The 27,936-nt window shown below is 38.2% G+C and overlaps 1 protein-coding gene across 2 annotated transcripts in view; it reads right to left on the bottom strand.

Moving 5' to 3' along the window:
• Nucleotides 1-2,955: 2,955 nt before the first annotated feature.
• Nucleotides 2,956-27,936, bottom strand: part of EDNRA (endothelin receptor type A) — a 65,442-nt gene continuing 40,461 nt past the window's right edge. The window contains exons 3-7 of one of the 2 annotated variants that reach the window (XM_037830772.1): nucleotides 15,687-15,885; nucleotides 11,595-11,747; nucleotides 7,695-7,828; nucleotides 7,168-7,276; nucleotides 2,956-5,421 (exon numbers count right to left, since the gene is read on the bottom strand). In XM_037830772.1, coding sequence (XP_037686700.1) covers nucleotides 5,281-5,421; nucleotides 7,168-7,276; nucleotides 7,695-7,828; nucleotides 11,595-11,747; nucleotides 15,687-15,885 — 736 coding nt within the window. In that variant the 3' untranslated portion in view covers nucleotides 2,956-5,280. The remainder of the gene's footprint in view (nucleotides 5,422-7,167; nucleotides 7,277-7,694; nucleotides 7,829-11,594; nucleotides 11,748-15,686; nucleotides 15,886-27,936) is intronic. The other variant, XM_037830771.1, reaches the window with a different exon arrangement.

The following is a 27,936-nucleotide window of genomic DNA, read 5'->3' as shown; positions in this document are numbered from 1 at the left end:
AAATCAAGTTTAACTAGCTTAGACAAAAAGCTAAATTTATTGGCATGCTTAATCAAGCCATGGGAAAGCATCAAGGAAAACTGGAACCAGGACCTTAAATGCTCTTTCTCAGCTCTGTGACACTCTAAGATTGACTTTCTTCATGACACTCAAGCCACAGTGGCCAGCAGTTCCCAGGTTCACAACCTCCCAGCCTTGCCACCTTGAGGAAAGGGTTCTTTCTCACCTTACATTTTAGAAAAATTCCCCGAGAACACTGGTCAGCCTGGCTTGAACGTATAAATAACTGTAAACCACCTATTGGGGTTGGGAGACAGTCTCCAATCAGGGGATGGCCATTTCCAAGAATGGAAAAAAGTAGACTTGACGGGAAGCTGTTAGTTATCCTGGCAAGATGTGATGGGGGTGCTGGACTAAGGAGGTAGAGATAGGGATTGAAAAATATTTAGGTTGTGGATCTATTCTGAAGATAGTGTTGTCGGGATATATTGAGGTATTGGATGTGAGGTGTAAGAGAAAGAAATCAGAAATAACTTCCAGCTTTCATCTGAAATAACTCGAAGTATGGAATTGTCTTTGAGCAGAGGAATATTGTGGTAGTGTCCACTGGGGAGCACATCAGGAGTTTACTTTTGGATATATCATCCTGTCAGTCATCCAATCGGAGAAATCAAATAAACAGTTCGAGATGGATGAGGCTCTTCTTCCAGGTATCTACCTGACGTATTGTTTATGGATTGTTCATAATTATTTTTTGTTCAACTCCTTCCTCTAGAATGCATGCTCCATGAGAGCACAGATTTTGTATGCTATAGCCTCAGTACCTAGAAGAATGTCTGGTTTATAGTAGGTGCTCAATAATATTTACTAGAAACATGAATATAGAAATGAATGAGATAGTTAAGTGTTTAGCACATAAAGATAATAGTTCTGATTGAGAATACAGTTAGGAAGTATCTTTATGGAAGTAAGATTGCTTGCCTGTCTATTAGAGAGTGGTTTGCAACAGGTATTCTGCAATAAACATTTTCTATTAAGAACTAGAAAACACAGGGAAGCATCTTCAGGAGCTGTGTTGGGCAATGGTTTCTTAGACTTTATACCCAAAGCATGGGCAACAACAACAAAAAAATGATAAATGTGGGATCTCAACAAAATTAAAAACTTTTTTTTTTTTTTTTTTTTTGCATCAAAAGACTTCATCTTTAAAATAAAAAGACAACCTACTGAATGGGAGAAAATATTTGGAAACCACATGTCTGATAAGGATTTAATATCCAGAATGTATAAAGAAATATTACAACTCAACAACAAAAAGACAACCCAATTTAAAAAAGGACTTGAGCAGACATTCTCCACAGAAGATATACAAATGACCAGAAAGCACATGAAAAGATGCTCAACATCATTAGCCATTAGGGAAATGCAAATCAAAACCACAATGAGATACCATTTCACACCCACTAGAATGGCTACTATTAAAAAAGTGGAAAATAACAAGTGCTGGAGAAGATGTGGAGAAACAGGAACAGTCATTCATTGTTAGTGGGAATGTAAAATGGGGCAGCCACTGTGGCAGACAGTTTGGTGGTTACTCAGAGAGTTAAGTATAGAACTACCATTTGAGCTGGCAATCCCACTTCTAGGTAAGAATTGAAAGCAGGAACTAGAACATATATCTGCACACTGATGTTCATAGCAGCATTATTCACAACTGCCAAAAGATGGAAGCTACCCAAGTGTCTATCAACCGATGAATGGATAAATAAAATGTGGTATATACTTATGTGCCAGTTTGTATATATTATGTCCCCCAGAGAAAGGCATATTCTTTAATGCAATCTTGTGGGGGCAGTGATTAATCTTTTTGATTGGGGTGTAACCTCTTGATTGAATGTTTCCATGGAGATTTGACCCTGCCCATTCAGGGTAGGTCTTGATTAGTTCACTGGGCTAGTAAGAGAGCTCCAGGCCCAGACGTTGGCTGATGCCAACATTTGGAGATGCTTGGAGATGCAGACAGAAGGACATTTTGAGATGTCAAGCTAAGAGACGAAGCCCAGAGTTTGCCCTGGGATATGCTGAGACAGGCTCCTCAGGCACTTAGCGAGAAACGTCCTGGTAGAAAGAACCACGAACGCACAGGAGCTGAGAGAGACATTTTGGAGAAAGTGATTTGGGAACTCAACCCAGGATCAGCAGATGCCAGCCACATGCCTTCCCAGCTAACAGAGGTCTTCCTGACGCCCATCGGCCTTCCTTTAGTGAAGGTAACATCTTGTTGATGCCTTAGTCTGGACAACTTTTATGGCATTAAAACTGTAAATTTGTAACTTAATGAACCCCCTTTATAAAAGCCAATCCATTTCTGGTATTTTGCATAATGGCAGCATTAGCAAACAGGAACAACATACAATGGAATATTATTCAGCTGTAAAAAGGAATGAAATTCTGATGGATGCTCCAATATGAATGAACTCTGAAGACATTATGTTGAGTGAAATAAGCCAGACACAAAAGGACAAATATTGTTAACCTCACTGATATGAAATAAATGGAATAAGCAAATTCATAGATTCAAAAATTAGAATAGAGGTTACCAGGGGATGGGGTGGGGATAGGGAATGGGGAGTTAATGCATTACAATGCAATTACATTGTGAATGTAATTAACAGCCCTGATTATATATTTGACTGTGATTAAAAGGGGAAATTTCAGGTTGTATATGTTAGTAGAGTAAAAATGAAAAAAAAATCATAGAATTGTACAACACAGTGAACACTAACGTAAAACACTGACTACAATTAATAGAACAATTGTATTAATTTTTTATCGATTGTAACAAATGTATGACACTAATGCAAGGTGTTAATGAGAGATGGAATATAGGAACTCTGTATTTTATGCATAATTTTTCTAACAAAAAATATAAGAAAAAAAAAGAATGAAGGGACAGGAGGCTTCTGTTATCTTTTATTTTACACTTACAGGCCACTACCAAAGCAGGGCCTTGACTTCTGGCTCATTTTTACAGGTTTACTTGTTAGAAATATGTGATAAAGGTAGAGATTGGAAATGATCCCACTAGTAAACCATGGTCACTTACCAGTCAATAAACAACATGTACACTGAAGCCTTTGTAGTTATTCAGAAATGTATCACTCTCTGAACTTACAAAATGCATTTTTCATATGCAAGAAACAAAGTATCTTTAAAAACAGACAATGTTCTAAACAAAACGGTGTGCATCTATAGCTTATATAATAGGCATATATCACTGTATGTGAGGCACCAGTGAAGTAGTGGAATTCGGCTGCTGACATATAAAGGAACAGTACTTCTTAGCCCTGCAATTCAAGCAGCCAGCACCTGAAATAATTTTAAATGTGACTGCTAAAGTGTAGCCAAACAAACGAGTTTAGCTATTTTATCATCAGCAGCAATCTGTCTGGTGAAGTCTGACAGAAACATCAGGCCATTTGTCGACTGAGTTGGGATTAGAACAATGCAATATTTTAAAGTGTAATGACTTTTGCTCCAACACGGGAAACAATACAACTCAAAATACTGCTTCATCAAACCAACCAACTGAGAAACCAAACAAAACCTTATTGTTAAGCCATGGCTTTTGGCTATCTGCCTGCTGTATTCAATTTTAATCGTAACAGGTTATAAGATTGATGAACACAGACGATTCTGGTATGTTAAACTGATTGAGGCTGGTTTCATGATGAAAAATCACCTAGATTCCACTCAGAGTATGTGCTTTGGCACAACTAAAGGATGGTATTATTAGATTACCTTAAATCCATATATATCATCACACACATGCATATATTACACACACAAGTACATTCCATAGAGACAATCACAGGAAAATTGGCTAACAGAAATTTACAAATATTTTTACATTATATATAGATATATACAGTAAGATTTTCTGCTGTACTCACAGTCTGTAAACATATGGGAAAATGCACAGCAAAAGTCACTGTGGGCCCTTTGAAATGGTGACCATGGGAGGCATGTGGGAGGATTTAGGTTCATATTGGAAACCCAGAGAAGTGAGGGTGACATTTGGGGGTAATTATATTTCCTTGGCATGATGAACTCAGACGGCCATTTTGAAATTATGTTTCCTATATGGAAAAGGAAATGACTGATAAAGTCTTAGTGTCATTTAACATTTTAAGAGAAATCAAGAGAATATGAGGTGATATGCATAATGTGTGTGTGTGTATATATAGGCACACACATACATATATAAGAGCTACTATTACAAAGAAACCCAATGAAAATTTCCAAAGTTTCTGAAAATATTCAATCCTTTTTCTCTGAGGTGTGCTCTGGACTTCTATGTGTTGCACTGAAAGTCTTAGGCATAGAAAAGACACGTGCATTTAAATTTTGGTACATGATATTGATTTCATATTTAAAAGTTATGTTTAAAAAAAAAGATTGGGCTTGTAAAAAATAGAACTAGGTGAGTCAAGCATTATTTCTGAATTTGACATAAAAATAGGTTTCAAGTTCTCTTATAATGAAAGAGTACTAAAAAATAAAATATAGTCTTATAAATTTATAGAATAGCAGCTATTAAACTGCCATATGTGGTTATCAGTCTGTGCTTTAAGTGCCTGCATTTGTTGCAGCTTTAGAATTCATGCTTTAAACACAAAACAGTGACTTGAGAAATGCTACCCTAATTGCTCACCCGAATACTGTTTATCTTTTTTTTGTTGGCAAAATGTGTGTAAATAAACTCAAATAATCATTTTTATGCTATTATGCAGTTTAAAAATACTGGCACTAAATGATACTTCTAATAAATGTGGCTTAAACCCATACTGCATTTGGCCAAAAAAAAATCACTTAAAAAAATACAAAATCTTGTCATAATCTCTAAAATTTTGTGGTGACCAAGTTCTCATGGAATGTTCCACAGAACTCTCATGAAAGCTAATATGTACTTGGAACTCTATTTTCTTGCAAAAATAGTATCTTTCTGATTTCGTTTAGGTCTCTCCCCCCATCCCCAGCTCCCTCCATGTTTTAGTGTTGGATACAATATGTGGAACATGCACATCAGACGAAAGAAGTAAGGGTCATGGAGTCTGTGGGTATAACGCATCCAGTCTCTGACATTTGGGAAAGCGTTCCCCTGCTGCCCCTCTCCACCCCACCCCCAGGAATGGGGCTCAGTGAAGGGAGAAGAAGGATCAGAGATTTCCGGGGACACAGCTGCAGTGAGATTTTTCTCCAACAGGATTTGAAGGAATATTAATTTATACTGTCCTTATGGCTGCTCCTCTCCGTGTTGTGATTGTTTTGTTCATGGTTCTTCCACTGGATGCTTGTTCCGTTCATTGGGACTGAAGTCATCAGGCTCTTGGACTGGTAACAGCAGCAGCAGAGGCAAGACTGGAAAGGAAGGAGACTCTAAATAACAAGAGCCACCATCTGGTTCCCACCAGAACATGTGCGCCTTGGGTTCCCCACCAACAAATGTTCTATGTTTATACGCATTTAAGGAAAGACTCTGAGCCTTCACATTAACCTGGAGTATAGAGCCTTTCATCTTTAGACAGAAGTTAAGCTATCCTTTCCAGTGCAAAGAAGTATTTCTCTATCCCTTGTTCCTCGTTTTAATTCTGTTCACCAAGTGTGAAAGGAAGGGAAGGCGGCATTTGCCAGAGTGAGAAGGCTCTACTGACTTGGGCTGTTGGGTGGGGAAGGGGCCTGACATCTCTCCAGGGCCCACCACCTGCTCATTGGATCCTTACAACAGCAGTAGGGGTTGGTGCTATTTTTTTTCTGTTTTACAAATGAGGACAGTGAGGCCCAGAGAGGATAATCAGAGACAGTAGTGGAATTGGAACCCAGGACTCTAGACTGGGCTCTTTCCTCTGGATGTGCTGTCTTTTTAATGAAGACCATTCAAAACCTTGTTTAATATCTGAGGATTTGTACCTTGGTTTTTTCTTCACCTCTGCAGTGATGTATATCAATTAATTAGCAAATGAGAGCAACTCCAGCTTGTATTTTGTATTAGTTATGACCTGGATGTTAGTCAGTCCTTCTTAAGGCAGAATATTTTGTGATTTATAAACATTATCATGCAGACTTAAAAAACACGTCAGCTAAAACTTCCATCCCAGTTTCATCTGTTTGTGTGATTTTTTTTTTTTTTGTTAGTATATGTCTCCCTTTAGAGTGCAAGTCCTCCAACTGTAACCCTAATGATGACAACTAACTCATTCAGAGCACTTACTGTTGCTCTAAGTGCATTACATAAATTCACCAATTGCACCCTACTTATGGGGCATTACTGCGATCATCCTGATAATACAGATGAGGAAACTGAGAAAGCAGGAGGGGTACCATCAGATCTGGGTTAGACCATCAGCAAGTGCAGAGCTGGGATGAATCAAATTTGTTGCTTCCTGAGCCTGCACTCTTGACCTCTATGCTTCCCTGCTTAATAAGTGCCATGAACTAAAGCTAAACATCCTGGCCAAAGAAAACAAAGTCTGGTTAGGATTAACTATATGCTAAAATCACACACTGGAAAATCACTATATGGAAAAATGACATGTTGGTTAAAGTGTGTGGAGCCTCTGGAAGATGTGTGTTGGCTTAGCTGGATGGAGGTTTGAAGACCAGAAGACAACAGATTTCAAATGAAATTACCTTACTTCAGATTTCTAAAACAATAACCATTTGCTTCCCTTGTAGAGGCTATTATTAAATATATTATTAAACAGAATTTAGTGAGAGCTTTCTTAACAGAGTTTACATTATGTTGAGATGCTGGTTAAAATCTAAGACAATGTAAAGTGTGAATAGATTTTATATGTATTCTATGTGGCCTGGAGCTCACATTTGAGCTTTTAAAAGGAGGGTACGAAACTGTCATGGAATTAAGAAAATGTTTAGTCATCTTTATTTTTAACTTCTGAATATGTTGCTGTCTGAATAGGTATTGCTTTTTTGTTATGCTGCTAATCTGAGCCTCTTTCTGGGTAACAAAATATGATTCTCACTTCACTGAAAAGGGGTTCATTTATGAAAGTAATGCTTATCACTACAATTAGCAGTGCCTGTTGGCTACTTAATATACTCATTTGGTTGCTTCTAAAAACACAAAAACCAACAAAACAGCCTTACCTGGAAACAATTTTTAAATTTCTTGCTCACAAAATATAGAGCTATTGGGTTTATACATGAATTCATGGTTGCCAAGTTTATTCCGATGTAATCCATGAGCAGCAAGAAACTAGAGCAAAAGAAGATACAGTAGAATAATTGGTACATAATGTTTTTAATTTGCTAACTAGCACTTATTCCTAAAGTAAGCAGTTTTCTTGCTCAGAAGCCATTTCTTACAGGTGGTAGTTAGAATTTTTTAAAGGATGCTTGTTTAAATAGCGGTTTCAGTTCTGCAGGGTGTTTACAGAGGTATCAGCCACTTGGTTAGCTTCAGCCCTGATGCAGAGTCTCAGGAGAGGAGAGGGAAGATATAAACATGCTTGCACAAATTCCGGGATCAGTTATGGGCTATGTCAGTTAAAGAAAAATAATTAACTTTGAAGTTTTTATTTTCAAGGTTAATATGAGGGTAGACTTGATGGTTTTGTGAAAGTATTATAAATGTGAAAATCAGGGAAACTCCTAAAGGATGAACAGAGTCGTACCTAAGCAGTTCACATCGGTTCTTGTCCATCTCATCATACACAGTTTTCTTCAAAATTCGGCTTAAATGAAGTGGGAACCAGCAAAGAGCAAAGATTACAACCAAGCAGAAAACTGTTTTTGCCACTTCTCGACGCTAAAGGAAAGTGAGAAAAACAAAAGCACAAAAATTTCAGTGTTTTTATACTAGATGAAAGAACTACACAACAAGGAGGTCATAGACAGTCAGGGAAAGAACAACCTAAAGGAGAGCCAGGGTTATGGCCTGCCTCATGGTGCCTCTACCTTCTCAAATTCTGCATCTAGCTTTCTAATCAAGAAGCTGGCATCCATGATTTGGGCAGCTGCAGGAGAGGATGCTGGCTGCAGGCTGGTTCTTAGGGCCAGGGTGGATGCTATGGGCCAGGGTAGAGGTGGGAGCTGGTGGAGGTGAGGCAACACTGTGGCTGAGTCCGTGAGCCTGTGCAGGGTGAGTGCAGGCTTACCTCACTTTATTGTGCTTCACTTTATTGTGCTTTGCAGATATTGCTTTTTTTTTTACCATTGAAGGTTTGTGGCAACCCTATGTCGAGCAGTCGAGCAAGTCTATTGGCACCACTTTGCCAACAGCATGTCCTCATTTCATGTCCCTGTGTCACTTTCTAATTAAAGCATGCACGTTTTTTTAGACATGCCATTGCACCCTTAACAGACTACACTACATTGTAAACATAACTTTTATATGCACTGGGAAACCAAAAAATTCGTGTGACTTGCTTTACTGTGATATTCTCTTTATTGTGGTGGTCCGGAATGGATCCTGTGATACCTCTGAGGTGGGCCTGTATATGGGGGAAGAGGCTAGCTTAAAGTCTCAGCAGTAGGTAACTAACTAGCAATAGTGATGGCATAGCAGGTAAGGGGTCTGAATGGAGCACAACAGTGAATGGACAAAGCTACAGAGACGGTTAGAAAACAAAATAGGGGCAGAGAACAGAAAAGAGAAAAGCAAAAGCAGCATGTTTCTTCCATTTCCTGATCCTGAAGAAAGCTAGCATTGGGACCATTTTGCTTTTTACATTCTTTTATTAACGGCATGTAGTTTCAACATATATATTGTTTGCAGACAGAGGGGAGAGGGTAAAAAAATTATCATTAAGGATGATTTGAAAAACAGACATGCTGGCCCTGGACTGCCTTCCATTGAAGGCTTTTGTCCTTTCAAGTCTGCACAGGATCAGAATAACCATAGGTTAGAAATTATGTGCAGCCATTCATTTGTGTGCATTATGCTTGAGTATTATAATGAATCCATTTAGAAGCCTAACTAGGAACATAAAATGCAACTTGCCTGTAACTGGAATCAGTTAATGTCAAAATAAAACTGATTGAAAACAGGGTTTGTTTGGAAGGGTAATCCTGGCTCAACTTGAACCATACAGCAACAAGCATGGGAAGCCTACAATAAACCCACATGATTAGTAGAGCCATTTACAAAGATTCCAGGGCAGTTGCCACAAATTGCTGCTAGCCCCAAAGAGCTGGGGGTTCTTTAATTTTTCATAGTTATTGGGCTAGCTGCGATATGGCTTCAGAGAACACATAAACAGATGACCAAGGGAAGAAATAAAGGATTCCAATCTGTAAGAAAGGAAGAGCTTTTTAAAGGGTCACTGTATGTACACAGAAAGCATGCTCAGAAAAACAGCAAGTTGGGTAACAGGGAGAGGTTACTTTCTCTAAGCACATGCTCAAAGGGGAAAACTTTTAATTTAAAAGTTTTTAAAATATTCATATGTTACTGGACAGTCTTGCTTCCTCCCAGTTCAGTAACATTCTGGCTAGCTGGCAATCCTTGGGGTTCCTTGGCTTTCCCATCACATGGTGATGTCCTCTCCTTTCTCTTCCGGGTTGCCACAAGCTCCCAGCTTCCAGTTCCTCCCTGTGGCTTTCTCTCTCTCTCTCTCTCTTTCTGAATATCATTCTGCTTATAAAGTGATCTAGTAATGGGGGTTAAGGCCTAATCTCTTGCAGGTGGGCCACACTTTAACTAAATAACATCTCCAGAAGATCCTAATTACAATGGCCCACACCCAGAGGAATACAGATCAAGACCAAGAACATGTCTTAATCAGGGTATGTAATTCAGTCCACCACAGATAGGCAAGACCAATGTTACCTTCATTATACGGGACGGTTATGAGGTTTGCTCAACCAAATGGAGATTCAAAACCAAGACATGAATCCTCAGGCAGGAGAGATTCCCTTCCCTCGCTCAGAGCTGTCACAGGGTCTAACAGCGGAAGAGCAAGCCTGGCTGGAAAGCCTTCAACTGGGCCTATGGGGGAGCTGGGGCAGAGTGAAAGCACTCCCATCCTTTGACTAATATTCTTGCTTCTCGTGTGGTTTTCTCTAATTTCTCTTCATTATAATGACAACTATATCAGTTAGGGATTGATAACAGAAAACCCAAAGTAACCCAAAGACCTTAACCAATTAGGGATCTATCTTGCGCACACAGTGCAGAGGTCTGATGGCACTGGTTCAGTGGCCAGGGAAGTCAGAGGCTCTGCCATTTTGCTGACCTTCCCTTCAGTCTTGCAGGACAGCATGTGCAGCTCCACTCTCATCTTCAATTCCGAGGCAGCAAGGAGGGGAAGAACACTTGAGTGTGTGTGCACCAAGCCAGTATCCACCCCCCACTCCCCCTATACGTAGCTTTTCCAGAAATCCCACACAATAATTTCTACTTAATCTAATTGTCAAAACTCTGTCGAGTGGCCATGCAGATGATTAGGCCAGGCTACCCTGCTGCCATCACAGAATCAAGGATCTGAGTGAGAGTAAGGTAGACAGACACTCATTCATTGCTGGTGGCAATGTAAAATGGTGCAAGTGCTGTGGAAGACAGTTTGGCAACTCCCCAGAAAGTTAAGTATAGAACTACCATATGGCCTGGCAATCCCACTTCTACGTATATACCCCAAAGAATTGAAAGCAGGGACTCCAACAGATATCTGCACACCGATGTTCATAGGAGCATTATTCACAATTGCCAAAAGATGGAAGCTATCTAAATGTTCATCAATAGGTGAATGGATAAACAAAATGTGATATATACAATACAATGGACTATTATTCAGCTGTAAAAAGGAATGAACTTCTGATGGATGCTACAACATGTATGACCCCTGAGGACATCAGGTTGAGTGAAATAAGTCAGACACAAAAGGACAAATATTGTTGATCTCACTGATATGAAATAAGTAGAACAAGCAAATTCATAGAGTCAGAATCCAGAATACAGGTTACCAGAGGATGGAGTGGGGACAGGGAATAGGAAATTAAGGCTTAAAATGTCAGTGCTGCTATCTGGAACAATGGAAATGTCTTGGTAATGGAGGCAATGGTAGCACAATTCTGTGAATGTAATTAACAGCACTGAAATAAACGTCCAAATATGGTTAAAAGGGGGAAATGTTGGGTTGTATATATGGTAATAGAATAAAAAAATTTTAAAAGTCCATGAAACAGCACTACACAAGCAGTGAATACTAAGTTAAACCATGGACCATAGTTAATAGTACAATTATAAAAATACACTTTCATCAGTTGTAACAAATGTAGCACACCAATGCAAGGTGTTAATAATAGGGTGGTATATGGGAATCCTCTATTTCATGCATGATTGTTCTGTAAACCCACAACTTCTCCAATTAAAAAAACTATTAGTTCCTTTCTATTTGGGTCCAGCCTCCAGGGCTACCTATCTCACAAAGGAAATTCCTAATACCCTAATAATAAATGAAATCCTTACAAATAGTATTTTGTTTTTAGAAAACCAGGCTAAATCTGCTAGTCTATTTGTAAATGTTAAGGACAAAACAGTCCTGGCCAGATTTTCATTATCTTAATAGATTTACCTGTTTAAGATGTTCACTGAGGGCAATTCTCAAGCTGCCATTTCTTCTGTTTAACATCTCACAAGTCATGAGGGTATAGAAGACTGCCGTGCACACCAAGGGCATGCAGAAATAGAACCCGAACAGCCACCAGTCCTTGACGTCTTGGTAGAACTGTAAAGTGAAGAAAAGAGGAAACGAGAGGCACAGTTGTGTAAATGAAGTGTGCGATGCGTCTGGTGTCTTCAAGATCTCTACACCTGCAGATATATTTGTCTTTTCACTCTCTGTGATTGTAGTGATGGAGCAGGGATAGGAGAATTACTCAAAACTCAAATCAAATTAGTACATGAAGCAAACACTTTTTTCTCTCAACAAGGATACTTTTTATAAACTGGCGTTAGTTTCCATTTCACAATGGAAGAGCCCTAATCAATAAAAATAATTCCCTTCCAGAGCTTCCAAAACGTGATTTTGAGGCATACAGAATAAATCTTTATCTATTTATTGATGAGTCTTAAAATTTTGGTCGAGTCTGGTTTACTTTTGACTATTGTGGTCAAAATGTACAAAATGAACATTTTGTTTGGAAATGGTGAAGGTTATGAATGGCTTATCTGTGTAGCTTTGGTGACTGGATGTTAACCCTTTGCCTGGTATGCCTGCTATGTGACCTTGCAGCCAGCCAGTCCCAGCCATAAATAACTGTAGTCTTTCTGGAGCTCTTAATACTTGCCACCTGGAAACCACTAAGGCAGAATACCTTATCTGAGGGCATATTTAGCATTATCTCCCTGTGGGCAGGATTTGTAAATACGAGGATAATTCAGTTTTATGTCTTTTTTATTTTTAAGGAGAAAACTTAATACTCCATAAAAATGGAAATTGGAAAAGGATATAAAAATTCTTCCTTCCACTACATTAATCACTGACTTGAGAAAATATGCTTTTCTTTTTCTTATACTGTTTCTTCAGATTGTTTATTTACTGAGGATAATGCAGCCTCCTGTAATATTTCAGTTTCCACAGTAAAAAATTATCATACTGCTCTGTGAAATACTGGGCAGTTTCTGAATATAGAAAGAGGCCTGTAGAGCTACATTTATAACATGTCAATTAAAATAATCTATAAATGGCTCCTGAGAAAAAAGTTCTAGGCAGAGATTCTTAACCATTTTTATGCCACAATCTCTTTGGAAATTATAATCCCTTCTGAAAATAATGCTTTTACAGGCATAAAATAAAATGCATAAGATTATAAAAGAAACACTACATTAACACACAGTTATTAAATTATTAAAAATAAAGTTTGGCTATATGTGTTTCTTTACTATCAAATTAAATAACAAATCTAGCAGCGTGGTGGAACAATGACTTGTGATAAGCATATATGGCATTTTGCGATTATGCAAAAATTGTAAGTGAAGATGCCTGCTATTTTTATTAGTGAGAAAGTCACAGGTACTGCTAAATACTATTGTGGTATGTTGCCTGCAATGACAATCAAAGGAAAAGATAAATTTCAGTTAGAAGTTCATGAAAATAAACGTGTAATTTTTCCCTGTTCAGGTTCATAGACTCCTGAATTCTACCCTCAATTTGAGTGCAGATTCCCAGAGGAGGTGGTTTATTCAGATCTTTTTAAGCAGATATTTCCCTATCTACATTGCTTTGTGGAAAGATTTCAGTTCTGAACTTAAAAGAAACTTCAGATAGGGCTCTCTTTGAAGTGAGCAGCTCCCTTCTTTTGTGCTCCTGTGTGCTGCTGGGTGAGAATGACCCGGAAGCAGCTCTGAAGGTCTGGAAGCTGACCCCGGAGAGGAGGGGACACAGACCCCTGCCCTCGCCACAGCAGAGGCTTCTAGAGAAAGGGGTCACACATTTCTTTTGAACTGATGTCATTAGCAATGGTGTGAGGTCCCGCCTGTCAGTCTAAGTTAGAGCAAAGTAGAGGAGGAAAGAGTGGAAAAAAAAGGCAGAAAAAAAGGACAGGAGGAGAAAGAGAATCCTAAAATGTGGATTGAAATCTAAAAATTATCAGCTCAAACTCATACCCTTTACTGAAACCCTCTAAGACTCTCCTGCCTGAAGGGTAGCACCTTCTGCCAAACACTTCTATCTAGGAGACTTGGTCTTTACTAAGCAGCCCATTTTATTTTGTCCAGCTCCGATTATTTGGAAGCTTTTTATATTGAGCCTCTTCTCTCTAACGTTTTAGTCTGGAATATCTAGATTACTTATTCATGCTGCCTAAGTTTTTTTTTTCATTCAGTTTTATTGAGATATAGTCACATATCATACAATCATCCATGGTGTACAATCAACTGTTAACAGTACCATCATATAGTTGTTCATTCATCACCCAAATCTATTTTTTTGAACATTTTCTTTATACCAGAAAATAAGAATAAAAAGTAAAAGTAAAAAAGAGCACCCAAATCATCCCCCCTCCCACCCTATTTTTCATTTAGTTTTTGTCCCTGTTTTGCTAATCATTCATCCATACAGTGGATAAAGGGAGTGTGATCCACGAGGATTTCACAATCACACTGTTACCCCTTGTAAGCTACACTGTTAAACAATCATCTTCAAGAGTCAAGGCAACTGGGTTGCAGTTTGATAGTTTCAGGCATTTACTTCTAGCTATTCTAGTACATTAAAAGCTAAAAAGGGTTATTTATATAGTGCATAAGAATGCCCACCAGAGTGACCTCTTGACTACATTTGGAATCTCTCAACCACTGAAACTTTATTTCGTTTCATTTTGCCTCCCCCGTTTAGTCAAGAAGATGTTCTCAATCCCATGATATCAGTCCAGATTCATCCTCGGGAGTCATATCCTGTGTTGCCAGGGTGATTACACCCCGGGAGTCAGGTTCCACGTGGGGGGGGAGCAGTGAGTTCACCTGCCGAGTTGACTTAGCTAGAGAGAGAAGCCACATCTGAGCAACGAAGACGCACTTGGGGGAGACTCTTAGGCACAATTATAAGCACGCTTAGCCTCTCCTTTGCAGTAATGAGCTCCATAAGGGCAAGCCCCAGGACAGAGGGCTCGGTATACCAAACTGCCAGTCCTCAATGTTTGTGAGAACATCATACTGCTCAGTTTTGATAACCTTTTACTACTATCTACTTACTTTGTTTTTTACTGTGGAGACTGACCTCATTTAAAAAAAGGCAGCAGATAAACAGAGGACCTCAATTTTAAGGTTTGGCAGTTTCATGAGTACTTTTAATTTTAAAACAATTTCCAAGCAGGATAACTGGTCAGCTATAAAACCACTAATTTTGTGAATTTTCCAAGTCAGGAAAACATACCTTGGGATGCCTATAAATGATTACACATGGAATCTGAGCTGTACAAAAACTTAAATCAAAACATTAAATTATGCTGATTTAAAAGAAATAGCTATCCCTTTGGTTTTCCTCCTTGGTCCACATGTAACTAGTTTTGCAGAGGAAATATGCATTTTGAACATGTTTCCTAATACACTCCATCAGGTAGTTAAACTTTGCAGAGAAACATTAATGTGGGCAGGAGTACTAAAAGAACAACTGAATTTGGTAAACTAAATACTTTTTTTAAAAGTCCAGCAATTTTATATTATTTGTATAGTAGACACAATTTCTCTACTAATATAAGTGCATATAAGTACTATTTCTTCCTTTGAATTAGTAAATTCCTTTTTTAAAAAATGTGACTGAGCAATGAACATTCCATCAGCATGTCTGTCAGATGGAAATGATTGTGCCGTATTACTATAAAACAAACAACATTATATACACATGTATATCTAATCCCTCTTTCTTAGTAAATTTGTTTCAGATTCTTAGATGTTTGGTACAGAACAATAGTCATGTCCACAGTCATGCTACAATATTAGATTGAAAAACAAAATATTGATCAATTGTGTTCTATACAAGAAACTAAATACTGGTTTAACATCTACTTTTCATGCAACTGAAGAATATGTGACTGAACTGACAGGATAAACCACATGTGGCATTGTGGAGATGTGAAATTTTAAGATGGTGAGGTGTCAATGAAGACCTCCTTCCCTCTCCAATTAATTTCATTTAAGCATTAGTACCTCCATGATTTATCTTTTTTACCTCCATGAATTTTGATGTGGCATTAAGCATACAGGTTTTGTGCTGTTCACCCCTGTATTCAAAGGGCACCATGACGAAGCCGATTGCTTCAGGGATGGCCAGGATAAAGGACAGGATCCAGATGGAGACAATTTCGATGGCAGTGATCAAGGGAATACCAATTCCCTGAACACGACTCCAGGAGGCAACTGCTCTGTACCTGAAAAAAAAAAAAAAAAAAAAAGTTGGGGATGGTAGAACCAAGTTGTTAGGAATTATAAAATTCATTTCAATAAACAAAACAAATTCTGGAAAGGTCTTAAAGGCCATTAGTCATGTGTTCTGGTTTGAATCTATTATGCCCCCCACAAAAGCCATGATCTTTAATGGAGTTTTGTGGGGGCAGACTTTTAGTATTTTGATTAGGGTAGAACTTTGACTGAGTGTTTCCATGAGATGTGACTCACCCACCTGTAGGTGAGACTTTTGATTAGATAATGTGCTTGGAGGTGGGTCTTGATTAGTTTCCTGGAGTACTTAAGAGAGTTCAAGAGCTGACACAGAGGCTGATGCTCGGAGATGCTGGGAGATGCAGACAAAAGGACATCTGGAAAGGAAGCCCAGAGTTTGCCCCAGAGAAGCTACGAGAGGACCCCCAGATGCCTAGAGAGAAACGCCCTGGGAGAACAAGCACGGATGCACAGAAGCTGTAAGACAGAAACCAAGAGAGACAGAAACCCAGAGACATTTTGAAGGAAGCTATTTTGAAACATATAACTTGAGAACAAAGGACCAGCAGATGCCAGCCACGTGCCTTCACAGTTGACAGAGATTGTTTCGGATTCCATTGGCCTTCCTTCATTGAAGGTATCCTCATGTTGATGCCTTAGTTTGGACACTTTTATGGCCTTAGAACTGTAAATTTGTAATCTAATAAATCCTCTTTATAAAAGCCGATCCATTTATGGTATTTTGTGTAACGGCAGCTTCAGCAAACCAGAACACCATGATTGGAGAGTAATGACACAATGAGTGAAGGAACTGACACTTACTAAGACAAAAACAAACAGTGGATAGATTGAATTTTGTTTCAAAATGAAATTTAAAATGATTTTACAATTGTAAAAATATAAGTATGGATTATATATTAGATAATAGAATTGTATCAATGTTAAACTCCCTAAACTTAATAATTTTACCATAGTTATATAAGAATGTCTTTATTCTTCAGCTACATGCTTAAATATTAAGACATTTAAAGACTGTGATGTCTGCAACTTACTCTCAAATAATTCATCAAAAATAATGTTTATGTGGACAGAAAGAGAACAAGTGTGGACAAATATTAACAACTGGGAAATCTAGTTGAAGGGCACAGAGGACTTCCTTGTTCTCTTACAACATTATTGTTCTGGATGTCTAATTCCCTATACTTTTTATGGAGAACAATTTTGTACTGTGTATTACTGAAAATATTTGTGACAGATGAAGAATAAAAAGCCTACAAAATAGTATGTGTAGAAGGGCTTTTTAAAAAATATATATATAAAAAATAAAAAAATATAAACATACATAGATATAAATTCTGTAAGGTCATATGTCAAAACATTTACATCAGTTACCTCTGAGTGGTCATTATGAGTGAGGATGATTTTTTTCCACTTACTTTTTATATACTTCATAATTTTTTCTACAATGAATATGAATTGTTTCAGTAAAAAGAAAAAAAAGTATGATGATGACCTTATGGGGAAATCTGTACAACTGACCAGATTCTGAATGGTACAATATTAAAATTGAGTTTCTAGCAGGAGATAAATAATTTGAGAAGTGTGTGAATGACAATATTTAAATGAAGGAAGGGGATAAGAAAGGAGAGGAGGGGGTGGATAAGGAAGCATGGAAAAAAGAGGGGAATGGCAAGGAACCAAAGAAACTATAGGTTGTCCCAAAATGTTCTTTTTCTCCATATGGGTTTCTTTTTGTAGCTTTTTTCTTCTACTCAATCTGGACTAGTGAACGTGATCACAAGAGTCAGAGCTACCCCTGCCTGGGTCAAGGGAGAGTAATGCTTTAGCTTCTTCCCTAGGCCAGTGACCAACCACTGACTTTGTTAGGAATCTTCATAAGCCTTGGTGTTAAAAACAAGTGGGGCAGTTAAGAGTGCCACCTCTTTGGAAATCAATTGCCCTGGCAGGCTGAGTCTGAAATCTTTATTGGGGTCTAGCAACACTCAGATGCAAGTTTAGAATGTGGTGGCATTAGATTGGTGTGCCTATGTTCTCTAAGCTGGGGGAATACTGGATAATGAAAGGGGCTGTAAAGTTGCTGGTTCTTGTTATGGTAGTATCTTATTCCTCTTTATACATACTAAAAAATACTTGAAACATTAGTTATGACTTGGGTCTAGATATCCAAAATAAAAACTGAAATATTGCAAAAAGACAAAGTCATCCATTTACTGCCTAGTCTCCCACTGTGACCAGAATTAACAATTTTACTTGGTCATTTTTAAAGTATATGCTGGTGTGTTATTGGTAGTCATAATCATACCCAATCATACACTTCTTTATCTTGTTTTTGTTTTTTTTTTTTAACTTAAATAACCTTTTCTCATGTTTTCATAATATTCATGACTAATTTCGGGTATACAAATTTATTGACTACCTCCCTTGACTAGGGGTTGGCAAATTATGAACCATGGATTAAATTTGGCCTAGGTTCTATTTCTGTACAGTCCACAAGCTAAAATAGTTATTACATTTTTAAAAGTTTACAAAGAAAAAAGCAAGAATATGTGATAGAGCTCAAATATGGCTCACAAAGCCTAAAATTTTTACTATCTGTTCTAGACCAGGGATGGCAAACTATGACCCCTCTACCCCCATATTCGTAAATAAAGTTTCTTGGAGCACAGCCATGCTCGTTTGTTTACACACTGTCTATGACTGCTTTTGAACCACAAATGGCATAGTTGGATAGTTGTGACAGAGACTGTGTGGCCTGAAAAGCCTAATATACTACTCTCTGGCCCTTTACAGAAAAAATTTGCTGACCCCTGCCCTAAACTTTTAAGCAGTTTATAATTTGAGCCATTACTAGTAATGCTACTTGAAAAATCTTTATGCATATAATTTTTAATAGTTTGGACAACTTAATTCAGAGAGACTAAGAAAAGTGGAATAACTGGGTTTAGTTAATAAAGACATTTGTAAAGCTGATACTGTTCCACACCATCTCTCTTGTAGTATTCCAGGTATGATAATAGTAAGGGTTCTTGGTGACAATCAGGATGGAAGGGAAGGCTCAGTACTCTTGTAAGTAGCACTTCTCTGGTCCCTGTTGACCTAGACATGTAAGTTTCCATTAGTTCTGATATACAATGGGAGATGAAAAAGCAGACAGAAGCAAACCCTCTAGGTGTCAAGGTGTTTATGAAATATCATTCCAGGCTAGCTATATTGGCCAAAAGGCATATGGGGAGTTGAGTCAAGGAAGGAGATGGCAGACACAACAGTGAGCCAGTGGTGGCAGCAGTGAACAAAGAGGCAGCTGGGAGTGTGGGCTGACAGGAGAAATGTGCATTCCAGCCTCTGAACATATCCTTGTCATAAACCTGTATAGGACTATAATTACACTATCTCCAGATTAAGAATGTTCCTGAGCAATTACCTTATGTTTCTGAACAAAAAAACATTTTTCTGTTTAGGAAAGTTTTATTCCTCAGAAAGAAAACCTATGGAATGGACCAGTGAAGTCAATCCCGACTATCTCTGAGATGAAAGATGAAGCAGACTGATCGGGCTCAAATCCAATTTTGCATGAATAAAATAAGCATCAGGAAGTATAGCTGCCACTTTCTAAGCAAAATATTCTGAGGATTTGGTCATAAATCCATCAGTAAGTTTTTAATAGACTATTGCGAAATCTGACTCCACTATGGCCAAAGTAAAAGACATCGGCAAATCTAGGTGTATTAGTTAGGGTTCTCTAGGGAAACAGAACCAACAGGAGATATCTGTAAATATGAGATTTTATAAAAGTGTCTCATGCAACTGTAGGGGTGCACGAGTCCAAATTCAGTAGGGCAGGCAATGAACTGTCAACTAGAGGAACTTGGCAGAAGAGGCTGGCTGGCTGAAGAGGAAATGAAAGTTCTTTCTCTTCTCCCTTGAAAGTCTTCAACTGATTGGATTAAATGCAGCTGATTGAATTCTCTCATTGCAGAAGACACTCCCTTTGTTGATGTAACCAGCCACAGACGTAAGCAATTGACTGATGATTTGATAAACCCGCCTTCTGGTTTATTAACCAGCCACAAATGTCCTTGCAATAACGGTTACACCAGTGCTTGCTTGATCAGACAGCTGGGCACCATCACCTGGCCAAGTTGACACATGAACCTAACCATCGCATGGGGAAACCCCGCAAATTTCAGGATGCCTTCACGATTTCCCTCATCCTGTTACAGCTGAGGGACACACCAATGGGCGTAGGCACCACAGTCTGTAACTGTTCTCCTTCTAGCTCAGCACCAACAAGCTGATGAGTTGGAGTTCTGGTAATCCCACACAGTTTACTTCATGTCAGCTTTTACTCTCCATGAGGTCCAGGTACACCAAGGGTACTATATAAACATATCTAATTCCACCATATCCCCATCCAGGCGTCCTCGGGGGCCCACAAGGGGGTGTCACTTCCTGGTACAGAGCCCTGCCTCAGGCCGCTGCAGCCCGGGGGTCGGCCGGGAATCACCACGGGGAGTGCCCGTGGTGCACCACCCAGGTGGCAGATTTAGTAAACAAATAACATGTCTGACAAATATCAAAGAATGGCTACATCTCTTCAGTTATGTTCCTGTGTTAGAGTATATAAAAACTCAAACATATCTTGGTTCTCAGTCTAACAGAAATATATAGTTCATATCAACATAACTAAACAGTTATATCAGGTAAAAAAACTGGCATTAAGAAATTATGTTTAAATTTTCATTTATTTTAATGACAATAATTCAAATGTTACATCTAAAGAAGATGTCTATGCTGTTTGACCTGATGTGATAGTCTGCTGCTAACTGCTTTTAGACTTGCTCTTAAGAAAGGACCTGTGTGGTGGTATGGTATTTTCATGGCTTCATTCTTGAAATTTTTGTTGCTGTTGTAATGGAAAGGAAACATTCTCTTTTTATAGCTTTCATTAGATAGTGCCAGAAGAGGGCTGTAAAACAGACCAAGACACTGGAGACAGGTGCACCTGGGTTTGCAAGGCATATAACTTAATGTAAAAGATTAGCCAAATTCAGCCAAGGCAAGCAACAAGCTACCCATCTCAACCAAGGTGAGCCCCTATAACTTACATTTAGTGGACTGTCTTAGGAAAAGTTAGAACAGGGGCATCCTAGGACTTATGCTGCCTACTTCTTCACTGAAATTGCCTCTGTATGGGCCTACAGAATGGGCGTGCCTGATGATGTCACATAGCACATGTCCAGCACAATATGCTGGAGAAATGTTTCACAAAAAAGATTTTTAGGGTAAATAAGATTGGGTTGCAATAGCAGTCTCTAAGAAGATCCAGATTAATTGGGAATGGAATAAAATACAGCTATAAAAACAGCTCAAGAAGTTCCCTTTACTGTAAGTCAAGATTGCATTTTTTATTTTATGGATTGTTTCCAGTGGGTTCAAGACTGCTGTTTATTTTGCTTTCCATTTCTGTTTACTTTTCTTTCCTACCCTGTTAGACTGGCAGCCTGATGACAAGTAAAAGCTATATGGAAGGGAGATGGATGTCTGTATCCCAAGGCTGTGTCAACCGAGTTAAAGCTATTTCTTCTTCCCTTCCCTTAGCAACATTACTAGGAAAAAACAATTTAAGTAAAACATCTTGTCTCTTCAGAAAGCCAGATTCCTTAGGCAGGATTGGTGGTGGAAAGTGGTTTAAGTTTAGAATTATGGTCAACACATCCTTATGACAAATATATTGACAGACTAGCTTCATTTTCTAATGTTCCATGAGTTCTCAGAATATTACACATGTAATCCAAAGTAAAATCAATAATTTGTTTTAAAACAGGATAATTTTTATTGTTTAGTACAGCAAATGATTCATACTAATCTGTCCCTACACTGGCCCACATCACTGAGCATTAGAATATTGTCCGTTTGTAATCACACTCATCTTGGTATCTCTAAGAGATCAGGAGAGAACAAGCATAAGAGTATCCAACACTCAATCATTGGTGATGATAGGAGTGGGGAAAGGTGTGGAAAATGAAAAATGCTGGATGTTCCTAAAATGATTTCCATTTGGTCTATAACTACATAACATACACACACAATTATGCTTTCTATACTAGATGTGATTATAAACAGCTTTCAAAAAAATCTCCAGAGGGTGCATCCAACCATCCAACAACTGATATTCCAGAAATAAACCTCCTTCTTTGAAATTCTGTCTTCACAACTGATATTCCAGAAATAAACCTCCTTCTTTGAAATTCTGTCTTCACTTAGCTCTCCTGGTTTTCTTCCTGTCTTACTGAGTGCTCCTTCTCAGTCCCCTTGGCTGGTTTCTCCCTATTCCCAAACTCTTAGACCTGGATTTCTCCCAAGGCTTAGTCCTTGGATCTCTTTTCTACGTTCACACTGTCTTGGTGATGTCATCCAGTCTCATGGCTTTAGTATCATCTAAACTATCTATATGCTGATAATCCCCCAATTTATAATTCTAGCCTGGAACCCTGGAACCTCACCTCTTAACTCCAGACTTGTATACCCAACTGCCTATTTGTGATCTCCACTTGGATGTCTAATAGGTATTCAAACGTTCCCAAAGCACATTCTTGGTCTTTCTTCCTTGCCCCCAATCCTGCTTTTCTCCAGTTTTTACCATCTCAGGCCAAAAACCTTGGAGTCAGTCTTGATTCTTCTCTTTCTCTTCCATTGCACATCCAATCTGTAACAACTCTTACCATCTCGCCTTCAAAATACATTCAATTGCTACCACCTCTCACCATCTCCTTTGTGATCACCCTGCCTGAATTACTGAAATAGATTCCTCATTTGCCTGCCTACGTCTACTTTGCTATACTACAGCCTACCCTGGACACAGCAATCAGAATGAACTTGTTAAAATGTAAGTCATATCATGTCACTCCTCTGCCAAAAACTCCCCAATGGCTTCCCACCCCACTGGGAATGTTCCTCCCACAGCTGTCTTCAGAGCTGCTTCTTCACTTCCTTCAAGTTTTTACCCAGTTGTATCTTTTTTGGAAGGGTTTTCCTGAAAATCCTATTTAAAAATGTCAACTCCCCTTCAGTCTTAACCTGTCCTCTCACCCTGATTTATTTATTTTTCCATAGTACTACTATCTGACCAAAAACAAATATTTTATTTATTTATTTTGTTTTTTGTCTATGTTCACTTAGAATATAAGCTCCCTTAGGGCAGGATTTTGTGTGTTTTCTGTTTTGAAACAATAGATGCTGAATAAATATTACTGCATGAACTCTCTCTTTTTTTAATGTTTCCTTACCATGCATTTATGTTACTTTATTGGCCAAAGCCAATGACATTTTGAACGTTTTCTTATTTTTCAAGACAGCCCTGAATTAGGCAATAGACAAACAGCTATTATATTTAGAACACCAGAATTGAATAAGTCAAAAGCCAGGAGAGACGTCTGAGCTGGTCTTTGTCCCCTCCCTGTTCCCACTGGGAACCTGAAGACTTGCCAGTTATGTCCTCGGTGAGTTATAAGGAGCCTGGATGGGGGTTCTGGTCAGCCAGCTTCCAGCAGACTCTTTCCCCAATACATCAGCTTGTACCCAGTCATGTCATATGCCAAAGTAAAAGTATAAATTATACATTTTATTTATGTAAAGATGTTTGTCACTGTATGTGTGTCTATAAATAGGTTTTGTATGTTTTCAAGGCCTGCTGGCATTTAATCCATGCTTTTCGAAACTTTAAACTATGGTCTGGGACAGTTGTTAAATTTTTAAATTTATTATTAAATGCTCTTAAAAACACTAGAAAATAAAATTTAAATTCAAAAGATAACTGCCTTAACCAAATCTATTTTTTCCTTCAGATTCTTTGCTTATTTTTATTCTCATAGTCATCACTTTTAATATATTATAATCACATTAGTTACAATTTTACTTTTAGCTTTACTCATTTTACATTTAAAAAACACTCCCCCATGTTTCTAAATAGGCATGGCATTTATCAATTTAATGGTTGCATAGTATAACAAGATATTGACATACTACTTAAATCTTTCTTCCATGTTCACATAATTTCTAGTGTTTCACTGTTGTAACATGCCTAGAAACACTTTTGTACATGTAGATTTTTTCTCTTTTTTCAATTATTTTCCTGGCTTAATTATCTTGACTGGGATTACTGGATCAAGTGAATGAAAATGTAGCCTAAGTACCTTAAAACATTGCTGAAAGAAATAAAAGAAGACCTAAATAAAAGGCAAGACATCTTGTGTTCATGGATAGGAACACTTAACATTAATAAGGTGTCATTGCTACCCAAAGTTATCTACAGATTCAGTACAATACTTATCAAAATCTCAGCAGCCTTTTTTGCAGAGATGGAAAAGTCAGTACTCAAATTCGTATGGAATCGTAAGATGCCTCAAATAGCCAATTCAACTTTGCAAAGCAAGAACAAATTTGGAGGTCTCATACTTCCCAAGTTCAAAACTTACTACAAAGCTCCATTAAACAAAACAGTATGGTACTGGCATAAAGATAGACACATAGATCAATGGAATAAAACTGAGAGTTCAGAAATAAAGCCACACATCTATGGCCAACTGATTTTTTTTAATACAGTTTCGCTGAGATACATTCATACACCCCACAACCATCCACAGCACACCATCAGCTATTCACAGCACCACCACACAGCTGCACACCCATCACCAGAATCAACCTCTGAACACCCTTCTTACTCCAAAAATAAATAAATGAATAAATAAATGAATGAATGAATATAAAAGTAACACCCAAAACATTCCATGCCCCCATCCCACCCTATTCTTTATTCAGTCTTTGTCCCCACTCCTCCACCCATCCGCCCACACACTGGAGAACGGGCGCGTGAGCCACGAGGTCTCCACAACCACACACGTAAGCCACACAGCTATGCAATCGTCCTCAAGAATCAAGGCCACTGGGCCGTGGCTCGACAGTCCCAGGCATCCCCCTCTAGCCACCCCAATACGCCAAAAACCAAAAAGGGATTCTCCATATAGCATAAGAATATATGGCCAACTGATTTTTGACAAGACTGCCAAGTATATTGACTGGGGAAAAGAATGGTTTCTTTAACAAACAACATTGGGGAAACTGGATGTCCAACTGTAAAAGACTGAAGTTGGACTCCTACCTCATATCATAAGCAAAAATTACCTCTAAATGGATGAAAGACCCAAACATAAGCACTAAAATCATAAAACTCCTAGAAGAAACAACAAAAGAAAAACTAGATAAATTGGACTTTGTCAAAATTAAAAACTTTTGTACCTCAAAGGACACTATCAAGGAAGTGAAAAGACAACCTATGGAATTGAATATATTTTGAAGGAAGAAAATAATTGCTAACCATGTATCTGATAAGGGTTTAATGTCTGGAGTATATAAAGAGTACTACCACTCAATAACAAAAAGACAAACAAACCAGTTAAAAATTGGGTGAGGGACTTGAATAGACATTTCTCTCTAGAAGACATACAAGTGGCCAATAAACACATGAAAAGATACTTAAAATCATTGGTCATCAGGGAAATACAAATCAAAACCACAATCAGATACTACTTCATACCCCATAGGAGGGCTATTCTTAAAAAAACAAACCCAAAACCCAGAAAAAAGCAAATGTTGAGGCGGATGCAGAGAAATAGGAACCCTTATACGCTGATGGTGGCACTATAGAACGGTGCAGCCACTGTGGAAATCAGTTTGGTGGTTCCTCAGAAAACTGAGAAGAGAATTACCATATGATTCAGCAATCCCACTTTTTGGTATGTACTACAAAGAACCGAAGTCAGGGACTTGAACAGATATTTGCACACCAGTGTTCATGGTGGCATTATTTACAACTGCCAAAAGGTGGAAGCAATCCAAGCATCCATCAACTGATGACTAGATAAACAAAATGTGGTGTGTGTGTGTATATATATATATATATATATATATATGTATACACACACACACACACACACACACACACAGGAATATTACTCATCTGTAAAAAGGAATGAATTTCTGATAACATGTGTCTACATGGATAAACTTTGAAGACATCATGTTAAGTGAAATAAGCCAGAAACAAAAAGACAAATATTGTATGATCTTGCTTATATGGAATACCTAGAGGAAGCAAACTTCATAGGGACAGACAGTGGTTTAAAGGTTACCAGGGGGTGGGGGATGGTGGTGGGGTAGGTGAGTAATTACTATTTGAGGTGATGAAAAAGTAGGGGTGATGGATATAAGTGATAGTAATACAATATTGAGAATATAATTAATGCTACTAAAGTATACATCTGAGTGCAGTTAAAATGGGAAATTTGTGTTATATAGTTGTTACTACAAAAAAGTGATCATTTGTAATGTTTGATTATTATTTATATTCCTTATGTAATAGACAAGCTAATTGCCTTATAGAAATTTGGTGGCAAAACACTAACAGGAAGAAATATAAAGAGACACCATGTGTGGTAGATTAAAGATGGCTGCAAATCTTTTGACATTTCTTCCACTGAGCCACTGAATTTGGGCAGGCCCGTGACCACTTTGAGCAATGGACTGCAGCTGTGCCAGGTGTGGCCTTTGTCAGTGCCAGGTGTGGTTTCTAAGAGCAGCAGCAAGTTCCTCGGTGGAGCCCTGAGCATGCTGGAGAGACCACATTCAGAGACCCTGTGACTTCTCGGAGAGTGTAATGGGCTCTGCTGAGCTCGGTCTCCCAGCTGTCCTTTTCAAGGTCTGGGCATGTGAGACTGGGCCCATGAGACAAGCTCAGCCACTGGCTGACATCCACCAAGTGATCCCAGATGAAGTGACTAGGAGAGGGAATTGCTCAAATTCCCGACTCACAACCTTATGAGATACAGTAAAATGGTGGTGGTTTCAAATTCTAAGTTTGGGGGTAGTTTTGTTATGCAGCAATAGAAATTTATAGCAATAGGAGAAGGAGAAATCAAGTTTCAGTCTTTTCAGAAAATCGTCCTTATGCTTCTTGAGTTATGATAAAGTTTTGAGAATATCATGGAGACCAGTGAGCAATTATTTGAAAGGACAGGCTGAAGAACTGACATCAACTTTTGAGTTTGAGGCATATAAAACAAAGTTGCCTCAGCAATGGATTTCTGAAACATCCCAATATATCTAATTACATATTACTCTGGAATAGCTGTTAAAAGAGTTTTATTTTTTTCCCAGTCTCCTTCCCCAGGCAACTTTTAACTAGAAGGTGGCTCTCTACCCAGACCTTTTTACTGGTCTGACCCCAGTCATTTTCCACTTTTTAACAGGATTGTTAATTTTACAAAGAACAACATTGAGTTCCTCTCCCCCATCCCTGCTCGATCTTGCCCTAACCCCCCAACAAACTCTAAGTAACATATAAACTTGTCACATATGGCATGTAATGGCTGGCTACTTATATTTTGATGGGAAAAGTTTATTCATTTCAGAAGTATGCAGTCTTAGCATTAAAAAAAATTTGTTCACTAAAAGCTGGATAGGAGTTAAAATTTGTTCCTAAATTTCTTCAGACATTTTCGAAAATTCCTGCTTTAATTTTTTAAAGAAATGATTAAGGACGTGCTGTTTTAAAAATAACAAAATAAAAGATTCATGGAATAAATTAGTAAAAAGGTTAAACTGAGAAAAGTCCATATTTGAAATTAACAGTGAAAGCTCATCCATTCCAGGACCCAGCCATGTGCCTTCTCCTACTGCCTTGTTTACTTTATTCAGATTAAAAGTTGATAGGGACAAAGCTAGATCTTTTCTTTGACCTTACAGCATTCCATGAATACTTAGTAATGGTGAAATCATGACAGAATTTTATAGAACTTTGGATGCATGTTTCTTCTGATTATTTTCCTTCAAAACAAAACAAAAATGAAAACAGACAAACCAAAGAAACAATTCTGAAATGATTATTGAATTTACAAAAAACATCATGGGAACCTTTCCTAGGCTACAGTTTGATTCAACTCATTAAACTAAAGTAGGAATTCACA

This window comes from Choloepus didactylus, chromosome 3 (genome assembly GCF_015220235.1).
Source record: "Choloepus didactylus isolate mChoDid1 chromosome 3, mChoDid1.pri, whole genome shotgun sequence".
Lineage (NCBI taxonomy): Eukaryota > Metazoa > Chordata > Mammalia > Pilosa > Megalonychidae > Choloepus > Choloepus didactylus.
This window is presented reverse-complemented; position numbering and strand designations above follow the sequence as displayed.